Source organism: Anolis sagrei, chromosome 4, assembly GCF_037176765.1.
Source record: "Anolis sagrei isolate rAnoSag1 chromosome 4, rAnoSag1.mat, whole genome shotgun sequence".
NCBI classification, from domain to species: Eukaryota; Metazoa; Chordata; class Lepidosauria; order Squamata; family Dactyloidae; genus Anolis; species Anolis sagrei.
The window spans coordinates 137,891,260-137,912,990 of NC_090024.1; the positions used below are offsets into that span (position 1 = coordinate 137,891,260).

Here is a 21,731-nt window from a genome sequence, read left to right on the forward strand (position 1 = left end):
GGTTAGGCTGTTAGGGGATCTTTGACCTCACTTCTGGCCAGTAGAACAGGGAGCAGCGCAATGCCATAGGGGACGCATTTCTCGGGGCCCTGTGATTGCCCTTACCAGCAACCACAGAACCACAGCAACCATTATCCAATCTACTGTTCTGGGTGTCGTGGATTGCTAATTGACCATAATTACTGAGGAAATGAGGGAGAGGTGGGAGCCTGTGCTATGGGTGTTGTTTCCCGCAAGTAGAAATAGCGGCAGCCATCATAATTTACACTAAGCAGGTAAGTTAAATAATTAGTTTTTGGTTTGTTAAATACAGTTATAGATTACAATTATATATTTTTGTTATTTAAACTAATAAATATCACAACATTATGTTTCTTTTTCTCAAAATGATAGCCCACCCGAGTTATGCTCACTTTTTTGGCAAGTTTTGACACAGCAAGCTCTAAAGCAGTGGTTCTCAACCTGGGGTCCCCAGATGTTTTTGGACTTCAAATCCCAGAAATCCTAACAGCTGGCAAACTGACTGAGATTCCTGGAAGTTGTAGGCCAAAACACCTGGGGACCCACAGGTTGAAAACCACTGCTCTAAAGGTTGCCCATCACTGTCCTAGTCATTTGGGAAGTGTCCAACGTGCGATCCAATATACCAACCAGCATAGTGATCTTTTTTGTTATGTATTAATCTTGTTGTGTTTCAAATAACCACAACAACAACAATAACAACAACAACAACAACAGTAATAATAATGTTAGGAATTATTCTTCAGTCCGACTATTTTGATTTCCCACAGGTTTCCCGTTAGTTAAGCATCAGAGTCTGGTAACAGCTGTAGTAAATTCTGTTTCATTTCCTCTGAAACTAGACTGCCGCAAGAAGAATTCCATGGAGTCGTTCGCCCTGTTGATTCAGACTGTTTCCTTCCATTATTCAACAGGAAGCCCCAAGACAATCAACACATGCAGGAAAACTTTTCTCCTGGCTTTTTCTCATCACTGAATGAAGAGAACTGCAGGCTCTGAGAAGTGGTGAGTGGGAAACACCATGACTACTGTGAAAATCCTGGTGCTTTTGTGGATTTATCACTTCATTTTTCTTCAAGGTAAGGTTCTTTATCACTTAATTGTAACTGTTTTTACTGAGATTTAAGTTCCTACTGTGTTACTGATAAACTTGGTGTTGACCAATTGGTAGAAACTTGGGGGGTGGGGGTGGGGTCAATGAGATATTTTCGAATAGATGGACTGGGAAAGTCTTCTTTATACTGGAAACCTTGAAAGCTGGCCAGACATTGTTGGATTAGATGCACCTATGCTGTCATTCAGTATAAAGGAAGGTCATATCACGCAGCAAACCAAAGAAGCCTTTAGTGTCCGAGCAAATCTGGCATTTGCAGTTTACAGTTAATGAAAGAGAAGTAGAGCTTTTGACAAATCGGACTGTAAAATGCTGCAAATCCAGATGTTTCTTGGTGGTGTGTTGTGCTATAAATAGATTTTAATACTTGAGGATTACAGATTAACTACTATGGCTCTCTTTATATAAACAATATACCGTCAACACTGGCTACAAAGGAACGTTTGTTTTAGCAATGTGATGATATCACAGCAAACACATTTCATTGTCCATGGAAGGAAAAGTGATATCACTGCTAATGAAAAAACAGCTGAATAAATAAAATACATGGGAAGCAACAGCCTTCTTAATCATTTTTGAAAGTATACATTAAGCTGAGTGCAAACATAATAACTTGTCGTATGACATAAACAATGCCTTCTTTTTCTCTATAATCAGGCTATATTGATGAGGCTGGATGGCCATCTGTCAGGAATACTTTGATTGTGCTTTTCCTGCATGGCAGGAGGTTGTACTATATGTCCCATCTGGTCTCTTCCAACTCAATGATTTTAGGATTCCATAGTCAAAGCACATACTGTCAGAAAGCAAGCTCTGATATATGCAGCCTTTGTTATAAAAAAGAACTTCCCAGAATCTAAGTCCAGTCTTAATTCACATTGCAACTCCTGAAATTACCACTTCCTCTGGAACCCCCGGAGGCACAATGAGTTAAACTCTTGTGCTAGCTAAACTTGGTGACCGACAGGTTAACAACAAAAACAACAACAATAGGTAAAGGTTCAGTTAAGTTCAGTCGTGTCCAACTCTGGGAGTTGGTGCTCATCTCCATTTCTAAGTTGAAGAGCCGGCGTTGTCTGTAGATACCTCCAAAGTCATATGGCCAGCACGACTGCATGGAGCACCGTTACCTTTCCACCAGAGCGGTACCTATTGATCTACTCACATTTGCATGTTTTTGAACTGCTAGGTTGGCAGAAGCTGGGGCTAAGAGCAGGAGCTCACGCCGCTCCCCGGATTCGAATCTGCAACTTTTGGTTATCAAGTTCAGTAGCTCAGCGCTTGAACGCACTGCGCCACCGAGGGCTCCAATAATAATAATAATAATAATAATAATAATAATAACAACAAATGCCATCAAAGCAAGAATTGACAGATCCCAAGTGTAGACTCTGCAAGGAAGCAGATGAAACAATAGATCATATCCTCAGCTGCTGCAAGAAGATCGCACAGACAGACTACAAGCAGAGGCATAACATCATTGCTCAGATGATTCATTGGAACTTGTGCCACAAATACCATCTGCCTGCAACAAATAACTGGTGGGATCACAAGCCTGAAAAAGTTACAGAAAATGAACATGTCAAACTCCTCTGGGACTTCCGAAATGAGACAGACAAGAGTTTTGGAGCACAATACTCCTGACCTCACAATCGTGTTAAAAAACAAAGTATGGATCGTTGATGTTGCAATCCCAGGTGACAGCAGGATTGAAGAGAAACAACTGGAAAAGCTGACATGATATGAACCTTACTGGGATCTGCACGCATTATTCGCTGATACAGCACACGGTCCTAGACTCTTGGGAAGTGTCCGACGTGTGATCCAGTGCAACAGTTGGCAGAGTGATCTTGTTTGCTATAGACCCATCGTGTTGTGTTAATAATAATAATAATAATAATAATAATAATAATGATAATGATAATGATAATGATAATAATAACAACTTTATTTGTATACTATCTTCCCTAGGGGACTCAGGGCAGTTTCCACATAGGTAAAGCATTCAATTACCAACACAGAATGTACAGAGTAGCCATTAAAAACATAAACATACTACTATTAAAGCAATTATATACATTTAAAAAACAGTTCTAGAACTATTTCATCGTGCCAAATTAAACAACCAATGGCCAGAATTTCGAAGTGACCCTAGACAGTTATGAAAGGGCTGGGCCAGGGCTAGAGCAATGACGTAGTATAGGGCTGAGGGAGTGGTAAAGTGCAGAGCTGGGTCCTGACTAATTGCCAGGGTGGGGCCTGGGGCTACTCACTTCCAAAGGCCTACTGGACAGCTATAAAAGGTCTAGACCAGGGCTAGTACTATGAGATGGCAAAGGACCGGGGAAGTGGGTAAAGTGCAGAACAGGGTCCTAACTGATGAGCAGGGTAGGGCCTGGGGTTAATCCTTTTCAAAGGCCTGCTGGAACCATCAAGTCTTCCGGTCCCTGCCGAAGGAGCATGGTGACGGGGCCTATGTTATCTCTCTGAGAAGGATGTTCCAAAGGTGGGGGGCCACCACCAAGTAGGCCCTCTCCTCATCCCCACCAACCACGCTTGGGATGGTGGCGGGAGGGAGAGGAGGTTGGCGGTTCAAATCAAGGGAGTGGGGTGAGCTCCCATCTATCATCTCTAGCTCCCCATGCGAGGACATGGGAACACATCAAACGTCCAGGCATCCCCTGGGCAACATCCTTGCAGACGGCTAATTCTCTCACATCAGAAATGACTTGCAGTTTCTCAAGTCACTCCTGACACGGAAAAAAAAAAACACCTCCTCTCTCTTGAGCCCATATTCCCGTAAACATACTTGCATTTAATTTCTCATTCAGCCTCTGTAGTGAGTTGGGGAAGTCTTCCTAAATTTAGGAATTATAACTTAATATCAAGGAATATCGACAATCAGACCATACAATTTTTAGGAGAAAAAAGCGCTAACAGATCTGAAGAGAGGTTAATCCAGGAACGGTCATTGCAATTTCCTAGGAGAAAGGCACAGAACCTATTTGGCTCAATTCCCCCCGGGAGACATCTAGCCATTGGACTAGGAACCCAGCAGCACCTTTGGGGAAAGCTTTTTTTTTTTTAACAACTTCTTTTTTGTTCACATGTTCAATGTAAATGGGTTGCCTCTTTCCTCCTCATTTACTGCCATGTTATTATAGCTGTATTATTTCTTGGAAGTTACAGCAAAAACCTATTTGATGGACAGAGGGAGGGAAGGAGTGGGGAATGTATGGTATATGGAGTTAGGGGGAACACAGAGGTGGAGAAAGCCAAGACAAACGAGAGAAAATGTTATTTGTTTCTTATCTTTCTTTTAAGAGGATCAGGGAACACCATATATAGTTCCAACTATTTTATCCCTACAATAATAGGCTATGTTGGGTGATAGCGATTGCCTCCAAGTCGGCTAATAAGCTTCATGGGATTTATGTCTAGTTCTCCTAGTGCAGCACAACTGATGTAACATTCTGGGTCTTCTTCAAATCAAGGCATCCCTACTGCCATGTCATCGGCCCATTTAGCATTAAGCTACTCATAGTTAACACCAGATCAATAAATTGGAAGGCTGATGCTGTTAAGTGTTTAATTTTGGAAGAGCAGACTAAGCAGACATAAGGTTGCTGTGTGTTTTCTGGGCTGTATGGCCATGTTCCAGAAGACCTCACAATCTCATAGATGTGGGTGAAACGTCAGGAGAGAATGCTTCTGGAACATAGCCATACAGCCTGGAAAACTTACAGCAACTGTGATTCCGGCCATGAAAGCCTTCAACAACACATTAAGCAGACATATATTACCCAAACCAAATGAAGTGAAGTTAGTTAGTTTCTCTCCCTCTGGGGTCATCAATACTAACCATATTGTGCAATTTGAAACTAACTTCAATGGTGGTGCCTAAGCAATGCTTCCTGCCAAAGAAGTCACGAGAAAAGTCCAAAATAAGCCCTGAATGCACTGCAGCAGGAGAAAAATCTAATCCACATTGCACAGCAAAATAGCTTCCACACAATGTGAAGTGCATTGTAGACACCCATTGTGCCAAGGCTCTTTGTAACTGCCAAAAATCAAATGTCCTAAAGATATGGCTGAACAGCAGAAAGCCAACTGATGCCCCCCACCCCACCCCCCACCCCGACAGGCAATTGATCACCTGTACTGCTGTCATTTTCCCTTCTTGTTTCTATTTCATATGCCTCTAGAGCTCTGGTTTGCATTTCACTCTGAAATGGAAAAAGGATTCTGTGGTTTCTGGAACCAGTTTGACGCCATCTTTTGTGGGCAATGTATCGCCTTCCTGGTTTCTGCCAAACTAGTTCAGAACTTATCTTACTGGTCAGTGTACTTGAGTCCTCTGTCTCCCACTCTATGATGTTCTTAATCTAATAATAATAATAATAATAATAATAATAATAATATATTTATTTATGCCCCGCCACCACCATCTCCCCGAAGGGACTTGGGGCAGTTAACAAGCACCCCAAAGTGCTGCACATAAAATAAAAACAATTACATAGACAGCAATAAAAACATGAAAAGACATCCATAACATATCACATAATAAAATTAACAGTTCACATTCATAAAACACTGCCATAACTGCAGATAAAACTGATTGTTTTCAATTAACAAACCCAGTGTCAAAGTGAAGCTGCCAAGTCCTCAGACAAACCCTTAAAATCTACCCAAGATCAAAGGCTTGTTTTACAAGCCATGTTTTTAGGCTGGATCAGAGGGCTTGAAGAGAGGGGGGTTACTTAATCTCTCTAGGGAGGGCATTCCAGAGCAGGGAGCCACCACTGAGAAGACCCTCTCTCTCGTTCCCACCAACCGTATTTGAGACAGTGGTGGGACCAAGCGAGGGGCCTACCCGGCAAATTTCAGAGCCCACGCTGGTTCATAGAAGATACGGTCACAAAGATAGTAGTGAGCTAAAATCAAAGAGTTTGTTACCCAAATCTCTTTGTGAGGGAAAAGGGTGGCTGACATAATCTACAAAACCAGAAAACAAAATTAGTAACAAAAGAGGTAGTGAAGAATTTGAGAGAGTCATAGTGCCCTTCTTCCACACAGCGTGCCTCTAACAACTTTTGCACGGATCAGTCAAGAAGATTGGGAGCACTAGCTTTAAGCCCTAAAAGACCTCACATTTGGAAAAATGCCATTGCTGTCTGAGATACTTCTGCAAAACTAACAAATTATCCCCATGCACCACTTTATCCTCTTATCATTTCTCTTTCTTACCATTCAATTGTATTACGCTTAATCTCCTGAAGACTTTTGTCTTAATGTATCTAGCAGAGAATGGTCCACCCCTTTCCTTAACATTTTCTCATAACCTAAAACAATAAATGTGTTGAAAAGTGGGGATTACTTCAGGATTAATTAAGCAATCTATCAAGCTCAACAACACTAGAGGAAAAGCTAGTAAAAACTTTTTTTTTAAAAATTAATGAACTTTTTTCCCTCTAAAATCTGCTACCTTGATAAAATATTTTGAAAGTACTACAAGAGATGCATGTGAAATGGAGGCAAAAGCAGATTGTCAATACTGGTGAAAGAACTAAATGGAGAGTTAGCTGCAAATGGAGTGGACCATTGGAAATTATAGCGGAGGGCAGTTAGATGGGGAGCAGCTAAATGTGATCAGATGACATAATCTTTACTTTAGTTAGAGGACAATTTAGGGAAAATAACAAAATTTCAGACAAATTAAAAGAGCAATAGTTTCTAACAGCTTTTGTATATTCAAACTTTGTTTATAGGTTCTGAGCTTATGGAAAACGAAAGCATTGCACTTCCATCTCTGGCAGGTAAAACACTCTGATATTTTTAAGTAGATAGCATTATCTTTTAAAATATGTTCTTGAAAAAAAAAAAAAGAAAACTGTTGTGTGCTTCTGTTTAGAGTACTGTGAAAGAACGGTGTTTTTTTTTCTGTGTCAGGAGCGACTTGAGAAACTGCAAGTTGCTTCTGGTGTGAGAGCATTGGCTGGCTGCAAAGATGTTGCCCAGGGGACGCCAAGATGTTTGATGTTTTATCATCAGTGTGGGAGGCTTCTCTCATGTCCCTGCATGGGGAGATGGAGCTGACAGAGGGAGCTCATCCACGCTCTCCCCGGATTCAAACCGCTAACCTGTTGATCAGCAGTCCTGCCCGCACAAGTGTTTAACCCATTGCATCACCGGGGGCTCCAAGAAACAGAATGAAAATGTATTTTATCCTTAGTCTTCCCTTTCCTGTCTAAAAATGCAGTACAAATTTATAGGACTTTCCCAATTGGCAGATACTTTGGTAGGAAAGTGCTCTTACATCATCTCTCATCTCTGCATGCCTATGAGTATGCATAATATGCAATTGACTAAGCACCGGATGGAAATAAATGTTTTTGTGTGTCCAAAAAGGACTGCTGATTGATTTATGTGTGGCAGAGAATATGAACCCATTTTGGTGGGTCAGATATAGTCTGTTATTTGTTCCATCGCAGTTACATTCTGGATAGCCTTCTTTATTCTTGTTCTATGATGGATGAAACAAGTGCACCAAAACCTGTGATGTTGAGCAAATTGAAAATATTGCAGGGGAATAAGAGAAATGATAACCAAAATAAGTAAACACCAAGAATTTTTATTAATTTATAATCTGACTCTCAATGGCTTAAGGCAGCATGCTTTGATGCCTGAAATGATGGACAAATAGTGTTCTCTTCTGTTTCAAATACAGAAACAAACTAGACTACTACCCTTACCACATTTCTAGGCTACAGACCAGCATTGAGACAAAGGACAGCTATCGGAAATACTACTCAAAAGATCTCATAGCTTGTCATCTCCATAACTTCAATGTTCAAAATTTCAAAACACACTTTAAGGTCAAAATACATGTGAACTGGAGCAGCTGAGAAGCTGCAGAAAAAATATGCTATGCCGTGTCCATGTTAGCTTGGTTCTCCCACATGCTTGCTAGCAGGGCCGTAGCCAGAAAAAAATTTCGGGGAGGGTTGACAATTTCGGCCGGGGGGGTGTGTGTGTGTGAAAATTTCGGGGGGGGGGGGGGAAGGTTGAAACTTTCGGGGAGGGTTAAAAATTTCAGGGGCGGGGGTTGAAACCTGCCTCCTAGCTCAAGCTGAAGCAAAGAGCACAGCAGGGGGCAGACCAGCCTTCAATAGCCTACAGCTCCACCCCTGTCAACCACCTCCACCAAGTCTGGCCTCCTTAATGAGAGCATTCAACACACACACCCAACTTGGTTGCTTCACTACATCGGCTATTGCTGCAAGTAACGACAGTGTGACTAAATTGTCCATATTTGCTTGAGATAGTGCTTACAGTTCTGGAGGGACTCTTAATTTTTTGCATGTCATAGACTTAGCATGGGGATTTGGTTAACCAGTTAAAATTCATGAGTAAACCAGTTTTTTAAAAAAAACTGAAACATTTCGGGGGGGGGGTGGTTTGAACCCCTAAAACCACCCCCTCGCTACAGGCCTGCTTGCTAGCACTCCTTCGTCAGCTGCTGTCCAAGTAAGATGCCCATTCTCTCCTCTGCTTTGGTAAAAAAAAAGGTGTCTCCCAGCAATCCGGCTACGAGTGACTGACTTTTCGTATCGGTCAAGATTTTACACATCCTCTTCTTCTTAGTTTCCACAGGTACATCCACATTGGTGACTCTCAAAACCCGATCCCTGGATGCAAAGATGGATTTCCTTAGTCCCCCTTCCCCGACAGAATCGGCAGCCTTATCAGTGGCAGCAACTGGTAAGTAGAAACATCAGAATGAGATGTCATACTTATAATGACGGATACCACACTTTTGGAAATGTTTGGTACAAAAAAATATTTGTGACATAAACATCCCATAAGACTCTAAAGTTGAAACTGACAAGCAATTAGAACACAAAATGTCAATCATAACTGAGGCTGAGGAAAAGAAAGGATGGTTTATAGACCCATCCTACATTCCTGCAACAGGCTCCGTCACTATGGCAACGCATCAGCTAAGCAGCCACAGTAAATGCTGGCCTGCACTTATCATGTCATAACATTAATAAACATATTTAAAACATACATTATAATTAGACATTTCATTACAGAAGTGATGGGAATCACAGTGGACAGCACAATTAAAGGTAATGATTATAAAGTATCTGCCTTTCGTGGATGGAAGGTTTCTGCTCTGAGAAGACTCAGGTGGAGAGATAATCCTTCCCTGTCCATGTACTACCTTTCAGCAGGCACTCCAGACCTTCTATGTGACTTTTTCAGAAGTTGGAGGAACTTGTATGGACAGTCTGAAGAAGTCTACAGCTACCTTCCCATTTGTTTGTGCTTATGTTTCCAGACCAATAAAAAACACTATGTTTTAAACATTTGGACCAGATGGAAATCATAATTATGACATTACAGTATGGCCTCCTTAACCATGAGTTTGACATCAATGATTTCTCTCAACCATGCTCCCCCCCCCCCCCCAATATTTTCCCATCCTCTATGTATGGACCTCTCTGATCCTCCAATGTAATTTTGTTATGCTTCTGGCTCAAATAGTCAAACTATAGGGTTCATTATTACCCACTGTTTCATGTGTCTATTGGTTTTTTTGGAATGTGTTACCCATGGATACAGAATTATATTGACCCATTATAAAGAACAGTATGTCAGTAATGGTGTGCAAAAGATAGAATTTTGTGCCCAGCAAGAGTCATGTCAATCTTATCATTGCGCTACCATTCTACTTTAAGTGCTTTGGCTGACTCATGTGGAATTGTGGCCTTTTGTGAGGTCTAGTTGGAATGGAATAATAATGCTGTAACAGTGTACTATGATTTTGACCTCAGATTTCTGTATTTGTCATATTTATGAACAAATATTAGAACACCATTGTGTTATCATACCTTCCTACAAGATGCTCTAAACCTCCAATCCTGTGACTATTTGCCTAGAAGTCCACCTTGGAGAACTCAGTGGGATTTCTTTTTGGATGAATATGTTTAGGGCAACACCCATTTTCACTAATGTTAAGATACTATGCTATATATCTGTTCTGTCCTTCACCAAAAAAGATATATTTTATATTCAGCTTTTTGTGTGTAGGCTTTCCTTGCGATTTGAATCCCTGAAAAATTTAAGTAAAAAAGCATCTATGTTGTTATATAAATATCCTGCATTCATTAAATCTCATTAAATGTCTCATTGAACGTGTAGACTTAGGACGTTATCTCACAGGCAGAAGAGAAGCGAGGGAAAGAGTTTGGAAGAGTAGGGACTCATCTTACCCCAGATGGTCCATTTCTGGGTATGGCCAGCCATCCTATGTCATTTCTCCATCTTCTTCCCACTTTTCCCCTCATCAATCAGAAATCAGGTAACACTTCGCCATGCATCATGGGATGGCCTCCGCAGGACTCTGTTTTGGCAGCATGTGTAAATGGAGAGGAAATAGGGGAAAACTTACATGAATATGCATCAAATATGTTTGAATGGTTTTAATTGTGAATCTTTTAATACTGTTTATGTTTCATTCTGTTTTTATATTTGTATATTTTAGATGCTGTGCTAACATTTTTATGATAAGTCACTTCGAGTCCCCTTGGGGAAGATAAAGCGGGGCAATAATAATAATAATAATAATAATAATAATAATAATAATAAGGTCCAAAAAGATGAAGTACTCAAGAAATATATACACACCACAGACATCACTACCATTTAATGACTTATCACAATATGGTGCAATGACAACTGTGGCAGTTAAAAGGCAAATTGACCTTTTGTTATGAAGATATCATGACAACCTGATGAGCTTTCAGTGCTATAGAAGATGATGTTGTCGCGTTATCAGCAGAGCAACCCCCCCCCCCCCCCCAACTGTCTGCTTAATTTATTTGCAAGCACATGTTGCTATGACTTAAGAGCATTTCTGGATATCTGGTGTGTCTATTTTAATTGAAATTAGGAATAGTAGAAATCAGTGTAATATTCCAAAATCTACACATTGTATAGTTCATGGAGGTCTACTCTTCTTTAGTTTGTATACAAGAATTCGAGAGCTGAATCTGCAGAAATGGGGTCTCTCAAAAGTGGACAACCACAATCATGGTTTGTGAAGCTGCTGTTCACCTTGGATTGTACTTTCCTTAGCTTGGCAGTGTGGGTTTATGATCACAATTTGCATTCCTGCCCCTCTGCTATAACTGAAACCAAGAGCTCTTTCAGACAGGCCCTATATCCTAGGATCTGACCCCAGGTTTTCTGCTTTAAACTGGATTATATGAGTCTGCACTGCCAGATAATATGGGATAAACAGAAAACCTGGGATAAGATCCTGGGATATAGGCCCTGTCTGGAAGCACCCCAAGAGATATTAAAGATAAAACTAGGGGTAGTGATGATTGTAGTTGTTGTTTCTCACCCATTACTCAGGTGTCATCAGCTTCATAGTCATTTTGGTGGTGATCGTGCTCATCCTGGTCTGTGTGGTCAGCTTAAGATTCAAGTGCCATCACTGCAAAGATACAAAAGGTATTTACTAAAATTTACTGCTGTTTCAGAGTACTGAAATGACTCTAGGGATATCTGATTGTCCATTTAATTTATCCATTTAATGTCAGCCTTGCTGTTGTTTACCATAACCATCACTTATTTCAGAAAGGTTATTTACTTTGATTTTGACATTAATGCCTGCTCAGTGTCCTTTTATGTCATCCTTATTGTGGAGTGCATAACTTTAGCAAATCAGCATCGTTTGCCAATATGCCATTCTTGCTTTCTACATTGAGTTTTGAATATAGTCAATTCATGCTGAAATTATAAACTTGTACATTCTCAGCTCTTCCACCACATTTTTTGTTTCCCATAATACTTAAGAATTTTGATTCCCCTCTTGTTTTCAGACCCTTTGAAATGACCCCCATATCTGTGAGTAATATGTTTCAAAACATACAGTGGAAACAGGAAGCCATGGCTAAGAGCAAACACTACTGAAGTGAATGACTTCCCCAGGAAGGTATCATAGTCATCCCAAAATTCCTAGACAGGTATCCTATCAGGGAATTTTCTAGATATTCCTGGGTGACTTCTGGTATAAACACACCACAGAAAATTCCTTAAAAAGGACATATTTTGTTGAATGCAGGTAGGTGAAACCATGGATATCAGTCCTGTAGGTATAGGGCTCATACTGTAGTCATTTCAATGTTCTGTTTTATCTATCTGAAGTCTTGAAGCTTTCTTTTCACTATAAACAGCAGATATATAACAGTGCTCCATGCAGTCATGCTGGCCACATGGCGTTGGAGGTGTCTACGGACAACACTGGCTCTTCGGCTTAGAAATGTCAGGGGAAAACGTATTGTCAAAGGCTTTCATGGCCGGAATCACTGAGTTGTTGTAGGTTTTTTTCGGACTATATGGCCATTTTTCGGGCTATATGGCCATGTTCTAGAATGCCTCTAGAAAATGGCCATATAGCCTGAAATAACCTACAACAATTCAGGGTAAAACCTTTACCTTTAGCAGATACAGAGGAGTAATTTTCAGCAGAGGAACAATATGTTAAACTTCTCTACCTATTTGCTGTGATTCTAGACTCAGCTGTTATTTACACGTACATGCCAGGAAGACTAGATGCAAAGATGTACTGAATCCAACGTCTACCATGGCTCTCTGACCATTCTTTTGGTATCTATTCGCATCCTTCCTCTTCTATTAATTTCACTTCTGGCATTCTTCAAAGTTCTGTATTGTGTTTCTTTTTCAGTCTTCATAGTTTTCGTAAGTCAACCATAGTCTTATTTTGAGAGGGGCAACAACCCGAATCTGCTTTAGTTTGTTCTGATCAGACATATTTTCTAAAAGATGCCAGTTTCTCCCCACTGATGTTTCCCTCCACATTTTCAATCTCTCCTATCTCCATGTTCTATTACCCCATTCTCCTCCTCCTCTTTAACGTCTCTACTGGCTATTCAAACCACTGATAACTCTATGTAACATTATTTTTGTGTCTGGGTTATAAATGTCATTTCTTAATTGGTTCTATGTGTGACTGTGGAGCAGAACAGACAACTCCATATGCTTGTCCACTATGCCCTGCCTCATGTACAGAGGAAGAATTGTTGGAGACTACAGGCAATGCCATTGCTGTTGCCCGTTTTTGGTCAAAAGATATTTAGTCGCCTGTGCTCCTTCTATTTTTATCAGTTTTAACTAATTTATGCAATGCTTTTGATACAAAATAAATAAAATAAATTGGTCCTATGATTAAAACATGGAAAAAAGGTTATTAAATTGCAGAAACATGTTTTTTGTAGGACATCCTGCAGCATATTTTGCTATAATTTTTCAATGGTATCTCATAGAGTTTCAACCAATTTAACATAGTTTGTGGCAGCCACAAAAACAAAGTTTTCGGAGTATAACAACTCCCTTTAAAGTAACTACCACCTAATCAAACAGGAAATAGCACTTTCAAACCAGGAACATTTTTTTCCAAATTTGGTTATATAATATAATCCATTAGAGTTTATTACAACTGATTTTTAATTCCACCTTATGTATCTTTCTGTGTAATGTAGTAGTGTGTGCTCTTTTCTCACATCTTGTATAGACAGATTGAGATTGTAAGGTAGAGATAAAGTTTTAATACATTTTAATATTTCAATGTGAATGCTTTTGATATCATAAAGTGTTTAAAGTTACACTTATGTTTTGCTCTATCAGTATTTTGTTTTGAGTATTGCTTTCCATTATTATTCATTGCATTGAGTTCCTATATCAGGAGAAAGGTTGCATAAAAATAAATAAATAAGCAAAATAAATAAATCTAGAATTTGTTAATTGAGAATTAATCCAATCCATTAACAGTTCCTTATTCTCAAATTTAATTGATTCCTAAATACATTTCCTTAACATGCCATCGTTAAGAATTGCCATCATTTTTTCTTACCTTATATCATTTTTCTTCTCCTCAGGGTCAAATTTAGTCTCTAAATACATATTTAGATCCTTGTCTTTTTCTAATGTACTTTGAGCAGAATCTAGCAATCTAAATCAGCAATAACTTGGGATTTGAAAATGATAGGCTATATTTCATTTTTATTTCTGATAAAGGCAGTCTATGCAAGCTTACATTTAAAAACATTTCAGATAAAATCCTGATTTAAATCCTCTCTGTTTCTAGTTCTTTTTAAAAAAAGGTGCATAATACAAACTTTTATGTTACTGTGATTTACCTTCTACACTAAACCCAAAATACAAAGGATACAAATAATTATCTCTATTTCTTTTTAGTTTCTAATTCAATTGTTGTTTGTTTCCACGAGAAATGCTTAGTGGGGGCTACTTTGATTTGTGGTTGACCATACATTTCTCTAACATGTCAAAATTTGACTCTTTCACATTTAAGGATCCCTAAGGTATAAACTCCAAATTGATTAGTTTCCTTCCTGAGGAAGTTTCTTTTGAACTGCGAGGAATGTTTTTCGGCACATTCTGTTCTCTCTGAAAATGCAACTAGGTATTGACTTGGTGTTTAATGGCCAATTACACTGGTCAACACATTTTTGGGAATGTTTTGTTTCCTCTCCAATTTTGGGTAAACCAAGTAGATTTAACACACTGAACACAACTATGTATTTATTATGTCTGTGTCATGTACAGTTTTCCAGAAAAAGGCAAATTATTGTTGTTGTTGTTGTTATTTGAAACACAACAACATGAGTCCACAGCAGACAATATCACTCTGCTTGCTGTTGTATTGGATCACATATCGGACACTTCCCAAGTGTCTAGGGACTGTGTGATGTATCGGTGAATAATGCGCGCAGATCCCAGTAAGGTGGCCTTCTGCAGCTAACAGATGGTAATCTTTTCAGCGCCGATTGTGTTTAAGTGCAGTCCAAGGTCTTTAGGCACTGCACCCAGTGTGCCTATCACCACTGGGACCACCTTTACTGGCTTGTGCCAGAGTCTTTGCAGTTCGGTCTTTAAATGCTCATATCGTATCAGCTTTTCCAGTTGTTTCTCTTCAATCCTGCTGTCACGTTGGATTGCAACATCGATAATCCATACTTTGTTTTTTAACACGATTGTGAGGTCAGGAGTGTTGTGCTCCAAAACTCTGTCTGTCTGAATGTGGAAGTCCCAGAGTAGTGTGATGTGTTCATTTTCTGTAACATTTTCAGGCTTGTGATCCCACCAGTTCTTTGTTGCAGGCAGATGGTATTTGTGGCACAAGTTCAAATGAATCATCTGAGCAACGGTGTTATGCTTCTGCTTGTAGTCTGTCTGCGCAATCTTGCAGCAGCTGAGGATGTGATCTATTGTTTCACCTGCTTCCTTGCAGAGTTTTCATTTGGGATCTGTCATCGACTCTTCAATTCTGGCTTCTTCTTCTTCTTGTTATTATTATTATTATTATTACACCTTAACATTAAAACATTAGCATACATATTAAAATATGCAAATATTAAACATTACAACAAAATTAAATATAAACAGTATTAAAATTCACAGTTAAAATCCATTAAAACATATTCAGAGTTAAAAACCATGCTGTATGTCTATAGCAGCATATACTATGACAGTAATGGTGTCTTCAGGAAACAACTTGGAGTTTCTCAAATCATTCCTGACACGATAAAAAAAATCAAGAAACAAAACTAAAAATGTTTTGTCACAAATTTTCATTTGTAATCACTATTCAATGCTGATTGTGCTTTTCCCGCATGGCAGGGGGTTGGACTAGATGGGCCATGTGGTCTCTTCCAACTCTAAAGGACTGCCTAGGCTCTGCATGTTTCAGTAGATATGATGCTCATGGGTTGTTGTTTTTTTGTAGTAGGGTTTTGTTATCATTGCACCACCACATGTCCACTTTACAGCCTAACTGATCTCTAATGCACAGCTAGGCATGTCGTCAAAGAACACGTAATACGTTCGCTGAAAAGTAAAATAATTATGCAAGCTCCAAGGCAATCCACATCTTCTCAATCTATTCTGCCAATCCTCTGTGATCACTAGACAGTTGAACTCTGGATAGAAAATACAAATCCATAGTTAAGACAAAATCTACAGCACTGACAGTTTATATAGAGCTTATCTGTACACATTTTCAGCTTAGAATGCAAACAGATAATGGACTTTTCTTTTCTTTGCAGATAAAAAGAAACTTCAGCATCCAGTAGTAACCTATAGGTAATGATGTTATTTGCATTTTTTGTGCATGTTACGAATGAAATAATTCTGCTGTTAATGTCAGTTTCCATTTGCTTTCCTACATTGTTTCTGAACTAGGTTCTATTGTTGACTAAAGAAAATTTGACTAAGATTATATAACTGCATGAATGTACATTAATCACAACTAGTGTACTAGGACTGACAGCCAAAGTCTTCCCTTTCTCTCCATTATGCAGCCACTGATACCAATGTGACAGGTAATTTTTCTGAATGAGAAAGTAGACTGATAAAACAAAATTGAATATCCCAAAGATTACATAGATGTTTGGATTACTTCAAACTTTAAAAGACTCCCCAGTCCCATTAAGGCCTGCACTGGTTATAAATTGTGCTGCTCCTGTTACCCGTTTCCTTATTCAGCTTATTTCAGTGCCTTTTTCAGCCGCTCACCATTGCTGTTTTCCTTCCTACAGTTTTGGTTTTCAGGATCTTCTAGGATTCGTAAGGGGGGTAATAGTTACTTGGGGTTTCAATACATGGGGAATGGGGCAAGGGGGGGGGGGGAGGTAATATATACATATGCTCTGAAGATAGCTATAAAGTTTCCTTTTTCTATACTGCCCTCAACTGCTGAACACCTATCATGACACTGAATTTGGTGGGTGGGTGAGGAAGGGTATTTATCTATTGGGGATGTACAATTGCATGCTTTTTAAGAAAGAGAAGTTCTTGAAGTAAAATGTGAGAATCCTTTTAGCTTTTTAGTTAAATAAGATGGTGAGGGGGGAATGTAGAAATGGAAAGAACGGAACTTAGTTACTACTAAAGCATATTATTGTATACGTCTCAGTACGTGGCCTGCCCAACTATATTCCTTATAAACAAATTATGAACGCCCAAAGTTCCTGAGATAAACCTCAAACACTAGGTTTGAAGAAAGAAGAGCTGCCCCCCTAATATGGAAGTATGTAAGAAGCTGGGTCACTGAGTTTTCCAGGCTGTGTGGCCATGTTCCAGAAGCATTCTCTCCTGACGTTTCACCCACATCTATCGCAGGCATCCTCAGAGGTGTGAGGTCTGTTGGAAACTAGGCAAGTGAGGTTTATATATGTGTAGAACATCCAGGGTGAGAGAAAGAACTCTTGTCTGCTTGAGGTGAATGTTGCAATTGGCCACCTTGTTTAGCATTGAATGGCCTTGCCACTTCAAAGCTTTTGAGAGAAACATTATTTATTTATTTAAAACATTTATACCCCATCCTTCTCGACCTTCGCAGAGGAACTCAGAATGGTTTCCAAACCGGCAACAATTTGATGCCAAACATAATAGGACACATAATAAATACACTCACAAAATTAAAATAATTCTAAATATGCATTAAGAACCCACTCGCCAGATTACAATCACCAGAATTAAAATCGTCATCCAAAGCAGTCCAAGTCCAGTCCAATAAATCTTTCCCAGTAAACAAACTATTCTGTGAACACCTGATCCCATAACTTTCAGAAGGTCAGGAGGGAGGGGGCAGATCTAACCTCATTGGGGAGGGAGTTCCACAGCCGAGGAACTCCACGGAGAAGGCTCTGTCTCTCGTCCCCACCAAACACAACCGTAATGGCGGTGGGACTGAGAGCAGGGCCTCCCCAGATGATCTTAAGGTCCTAGACCCGTGATGGTGAACCTATGACAGTGTGTCAGCACTGACACGCATGGCTATTTTTGATGACACGCAGACGCATGCGGCCACTTACAGAGAAATACACCTTATGAGCCAATCTAATTCCATCCTTAAATTTGTAAAAGGCTCTACACATTTAACATCTGCACGTTTGAGCATTGTTCACTCCGTAACTCAGCATTGATTATACATTTTTCTTATTTAAACTATAAATATTGCAAAATTATGGGGTTTTTTTCTCAAAGTGACACTCCACCCAAGTTATGCTCAGGTTTTTGGCAAATTTTGACACACCAAGCTCGAAAGGTCCTGTCCTAGACGGTTGGTAGGGGGAGATACGTTCAGACAGGTAAACTGAGCCAGAATCGTAATGTGGGCTTTGATCACATAATTGGAATAATTTAAAGAGCAAGTCACCAATAAATGATCCCCAGGCTTTGTATTCTCTCTTACCTGTTTGCAACAGGGAGGAACACATTTAGTTGTGAAGTAATCCAAGTAATGTGCCATGTTTCCTCTCTTTTTTGGCAGCTGCTCTGATGCAGAAACAACAGCTGGCATGAAGAATGTCTTGTTGGTCTCCATGAAGGACTTAAATACAAGTAACAACAAAGGTAAAGAGCAGGAAACAAAAGAGATTTCTGCATTGGGTACAAGTATTTGTAGAGCAGACTTCTGCAGCATGAATAGTCCAGAGACAGGCCAGGAAGGCAAATAATCTGTTAAAGCTAATGGATTGTGCTCAGTGTGCAAGTTAATTCCACTATACAGAACATATGCTTTTAGTTAGTTGTTAGTTTTCATAATCTTTTATGGTACAACACAAGTCATGCTATGTTTAATAATGAGTAATCTTATATCCAAAGTAGTGGGATGTAGTCAACGAAAGATTAATGTCAAATAAAACTTGTTAGTTTTTAATGTGCTACGTATAAGAAAGTTTATGACTAAGTAACCACTATGTTTCATTCTGAGCATTTTTGTTCTATATTAAAATGGCCATATCAACCAAATCAAAAGCGTAATCAATCATGATGTCAAGTCAAATAACTACATAGTTAAGGGGCATATATAAATAATCTTTCTTAGAATCTCTCATCATCTTGTCCATAAAAGTGTGCTTCTTGAACTCAATATCCGTATTCAAGCCTAGCAAAGTATTAGTCATTTATAATGCTAAACTGACTAAATGTTGTACATAGTAGATGACTGCACATTGATTTAAAAAATGGTTAAGCAAGAAGTCACTTCCTAGAGTCTTACAATGTAAAATGATACAAAAGGGGAAAGGAATAGGAATAAAGAAAGCACACAAATTTTAGCACAGTTGCCCTTATAATGGTAAGCATGAATGGGAGTAATACAGGGAAGGGAGGAGCCAAACGTCATCTAATATCTTAGCAAAGCAAATAGAAGAGGACCCACTGCTCTATCTCCTCCAAAACATAAGGATGAAAATGTGCACTTCAAGTACAACTATAGACAAGATTGATTTCCCCAGCAAAACTAAACCTGTCCAAGAATATAAAAACTAGGTAAATTTGTGTTCTGGATTTAGACCACTAAATATCTGCTATTTTTTTTCTTGCTTTTCTAGATCCCATGAAGTCACTGGTTACATATGAAGAATAAGGAAACATTTTAAAGCTTGCATTATTCATCGTAGTGGGAAGATGCGGTGCATTTAATTGTTTCTGCCTAGGATAGAGACACAAGAAACTGCCTTATAAATGCAAACTCTGGTCAATCTAAGTTTACTACTGATTACTCTGACTGGCGGTGGCTCTCCAAGAATTATGGACAGAGGTGTTTACCAGCATTTTTATACCTGAACCTTTAATAAGAGTCACTTGCAGTATGCAAAGCATAGAGTATTGTGGTATCTTATAGTTATTTTGCTGGTAAGACTCTGAGTTAGATGCATATCCTTGGCCCGTTGCTCCCTGGGAACATTCCCCAAGGCAATGCTGCTGAATGAGATAGGTGGTCATTTAATGAGGGAGTCTTCTGCCACTCCATAATGGGCACTTTTCTCTGACTCCAAAAAATTCCTTGGTGACAGAGAGACACTGTAGTCTTCAATGTAGTCTTTCTCAACCCAATAACCTCCAGATGTATTGGATTTCAACACTCATGATCTCAAACTTCTGGTTGACCTGATGGGAGCTGCAATCTAAAAGACATTCAAACACAACACTGGAGGAAGTCAGTCTTTCCATCAGTCCTGTTGAAAAAAATGCCTCAAGCGATACTTCCTTACCTTAGATCAGGGGTCTTCAAACTAAGGCCTGGGGGCTGGATGTGGCCCTCTCTCAGGGTCAACCTAAGTCTGAAACGACTTGAAAGCACACAACAAGGATCTTCAAACTATGGCCCGGGGTCCGGATGCGGCCCTCGCTCAGGGTCAACCTAAGTCTGAAACAACTTGAAAGCACACAACAACAACAATCTTATCTCATCAGCCAAAAGCAGGCCCACACATCCCATTGAAATACTAATAAGTTTATATCTGTTAAAATTGTTCATTTTAATTATTGTATTGCTTTTAAATGTTTTTTGCACTACAAATAAGATATGTGCAGTGTGCATAATAATTCATTCATGTTGTTTTTCAAATTATAATCTGGCCCTCCAACAGTTTGAGAGACTGTGACCTGGCCCTCTGTTTAACATTTTTTGAGGACCCTTGCCTTAGATAGCTGTTACCGGGCCCATCGTTTGACAAATAACTTGCCTCTAACATCTCCTTCTCCATTTAATAGAATACACAGAAACCTGTCTTAAGAATATAAAGGTATTGTATTTTTATGCATAAGCTCATTTCCCTTTTCTAATCTACATATTGTAAGCATCACCCTTGCAGGACATCAGGAGTGGATGTGAAATGGTTTATGTTCTTCTCAGAAACTCTTAACATGAAGAGTTGTAACAAGATTAAAATATAGGTGCTATTCAGCTGTCCTTTATTTTTATGCTCATCCTATTATGATGCTTCCTATTCAAGTTCTAGAACTGGGGTCAGAAAGAGGGCCTGTATGCCCTGATGCATGAGGACAGAACTTCCTGGATTTGGAGCAAATGGCTGTCACTCACTGTTGTGGTGAAAATATTTAATTCCTGCCACCTCTTTTTACAAGGATAGCATTACAGAATTATTGGGAGTAAGACCAACCTCTGAAGGAGCGTAGGACTCTGACAAACTTTGATATCTCAGTCCTTGAAGTCCAGCTCTACCTGCTCTCCATCTTTGCCTGATGAAGTCATGATAGTCCATGAGTTATATTAGTGGTAGCATCCTTCCTGCATTAAGAGATTGCTCCAACAGCACACAGAAGTATCAGCTCAAATTGGAATGCCAGAGAGGAGATCCCAAAAGGGAAATTAATCCATTACTGTAATTTAATTCCTTCTGGTTATATTTATTATGTTACATTCCAACAACTGCCTCCTTTAAAAAAAATCATGTCAGAAGTGACTTGAGACACTGCAAGACGTTTGGTGTTTGAGAATTAGCCATCTGCAGAGACGTTGCCCGGGGAACGCCCGGATGTGTTATAATCCTGTGGGAGGCTTCTCTCATGTCCCTACGTGGAAAGCTGGTGCTATCAGGTGGGAGCTCACCCCGTCTCAAAGATTCAAACTGCCGACCTTCAGGTCAGCAGTTTAGCCGACACAAGGGTTTAACCAATTGCACCACCGTGGCTCCTAACTACCTCCTAAAAACCTAGCAATCTGAGCCTA

The 21,731-nt window shown here is 39.5% G+C and overlaps 1 protein-coding gene across 1 annotated transcript; it reads left to right on the forward strand.

Moving 5' to 3' along the window:
• The first annotated feature begins 831 nt into the window (after positions 1 to 831).
• On the forward strand, positions 832 to 20,945 carry ECSCR (endothelial cell surface expressed chemotaxis and apoptosis regulator). Its single transcript, XM_060774123.2, has 7 exons — positions 832 to 1,100; positions 6,904 to 6,951; positions 8,780 to 8,896; positions 11,561 to 11,659; positions 16,294 to 16,330; positions 18,522 to 18,604; positions 19,588 to 20,945. Exons 1-7 carry the CDS (start codon positions 1,043 to 1,045, stop codon positions 19,620 to 19,622), a joined length of 477 nt encoding a protein of 158 aa, XP_060630106.2. The 5' UTR covers positions 832 to 1,042; the 3' UTR covers positions 19,623 to 20,945.
• The last annotated feature ends 786 nt before the right edge of the window (positions 20,946 to 21,731 follow it).

Coding starts and splice junctions, on each gene's coding strand:
- ECSCR (XM_060774123.2), top strand. CDS start 1,043: ATGACTACTGTGAAAATCCTGGTGCTTTTGTGGATTTATCACTTCATT. Junction 1,101..6,903: donor TCACTTCATTTTTCTTCAAG/GTAAGGTTCTTT, acceptor CTTTGTTTATAG/GTTCTGAGCTTATGGAAAAC. Junction 6,952..8,779: donor TGCACTTCCATCTCTGGCAG/GTAAAACACTCT, acceptor TCTTCTTCTTAG/TTTCCACAGGTACATCCACA.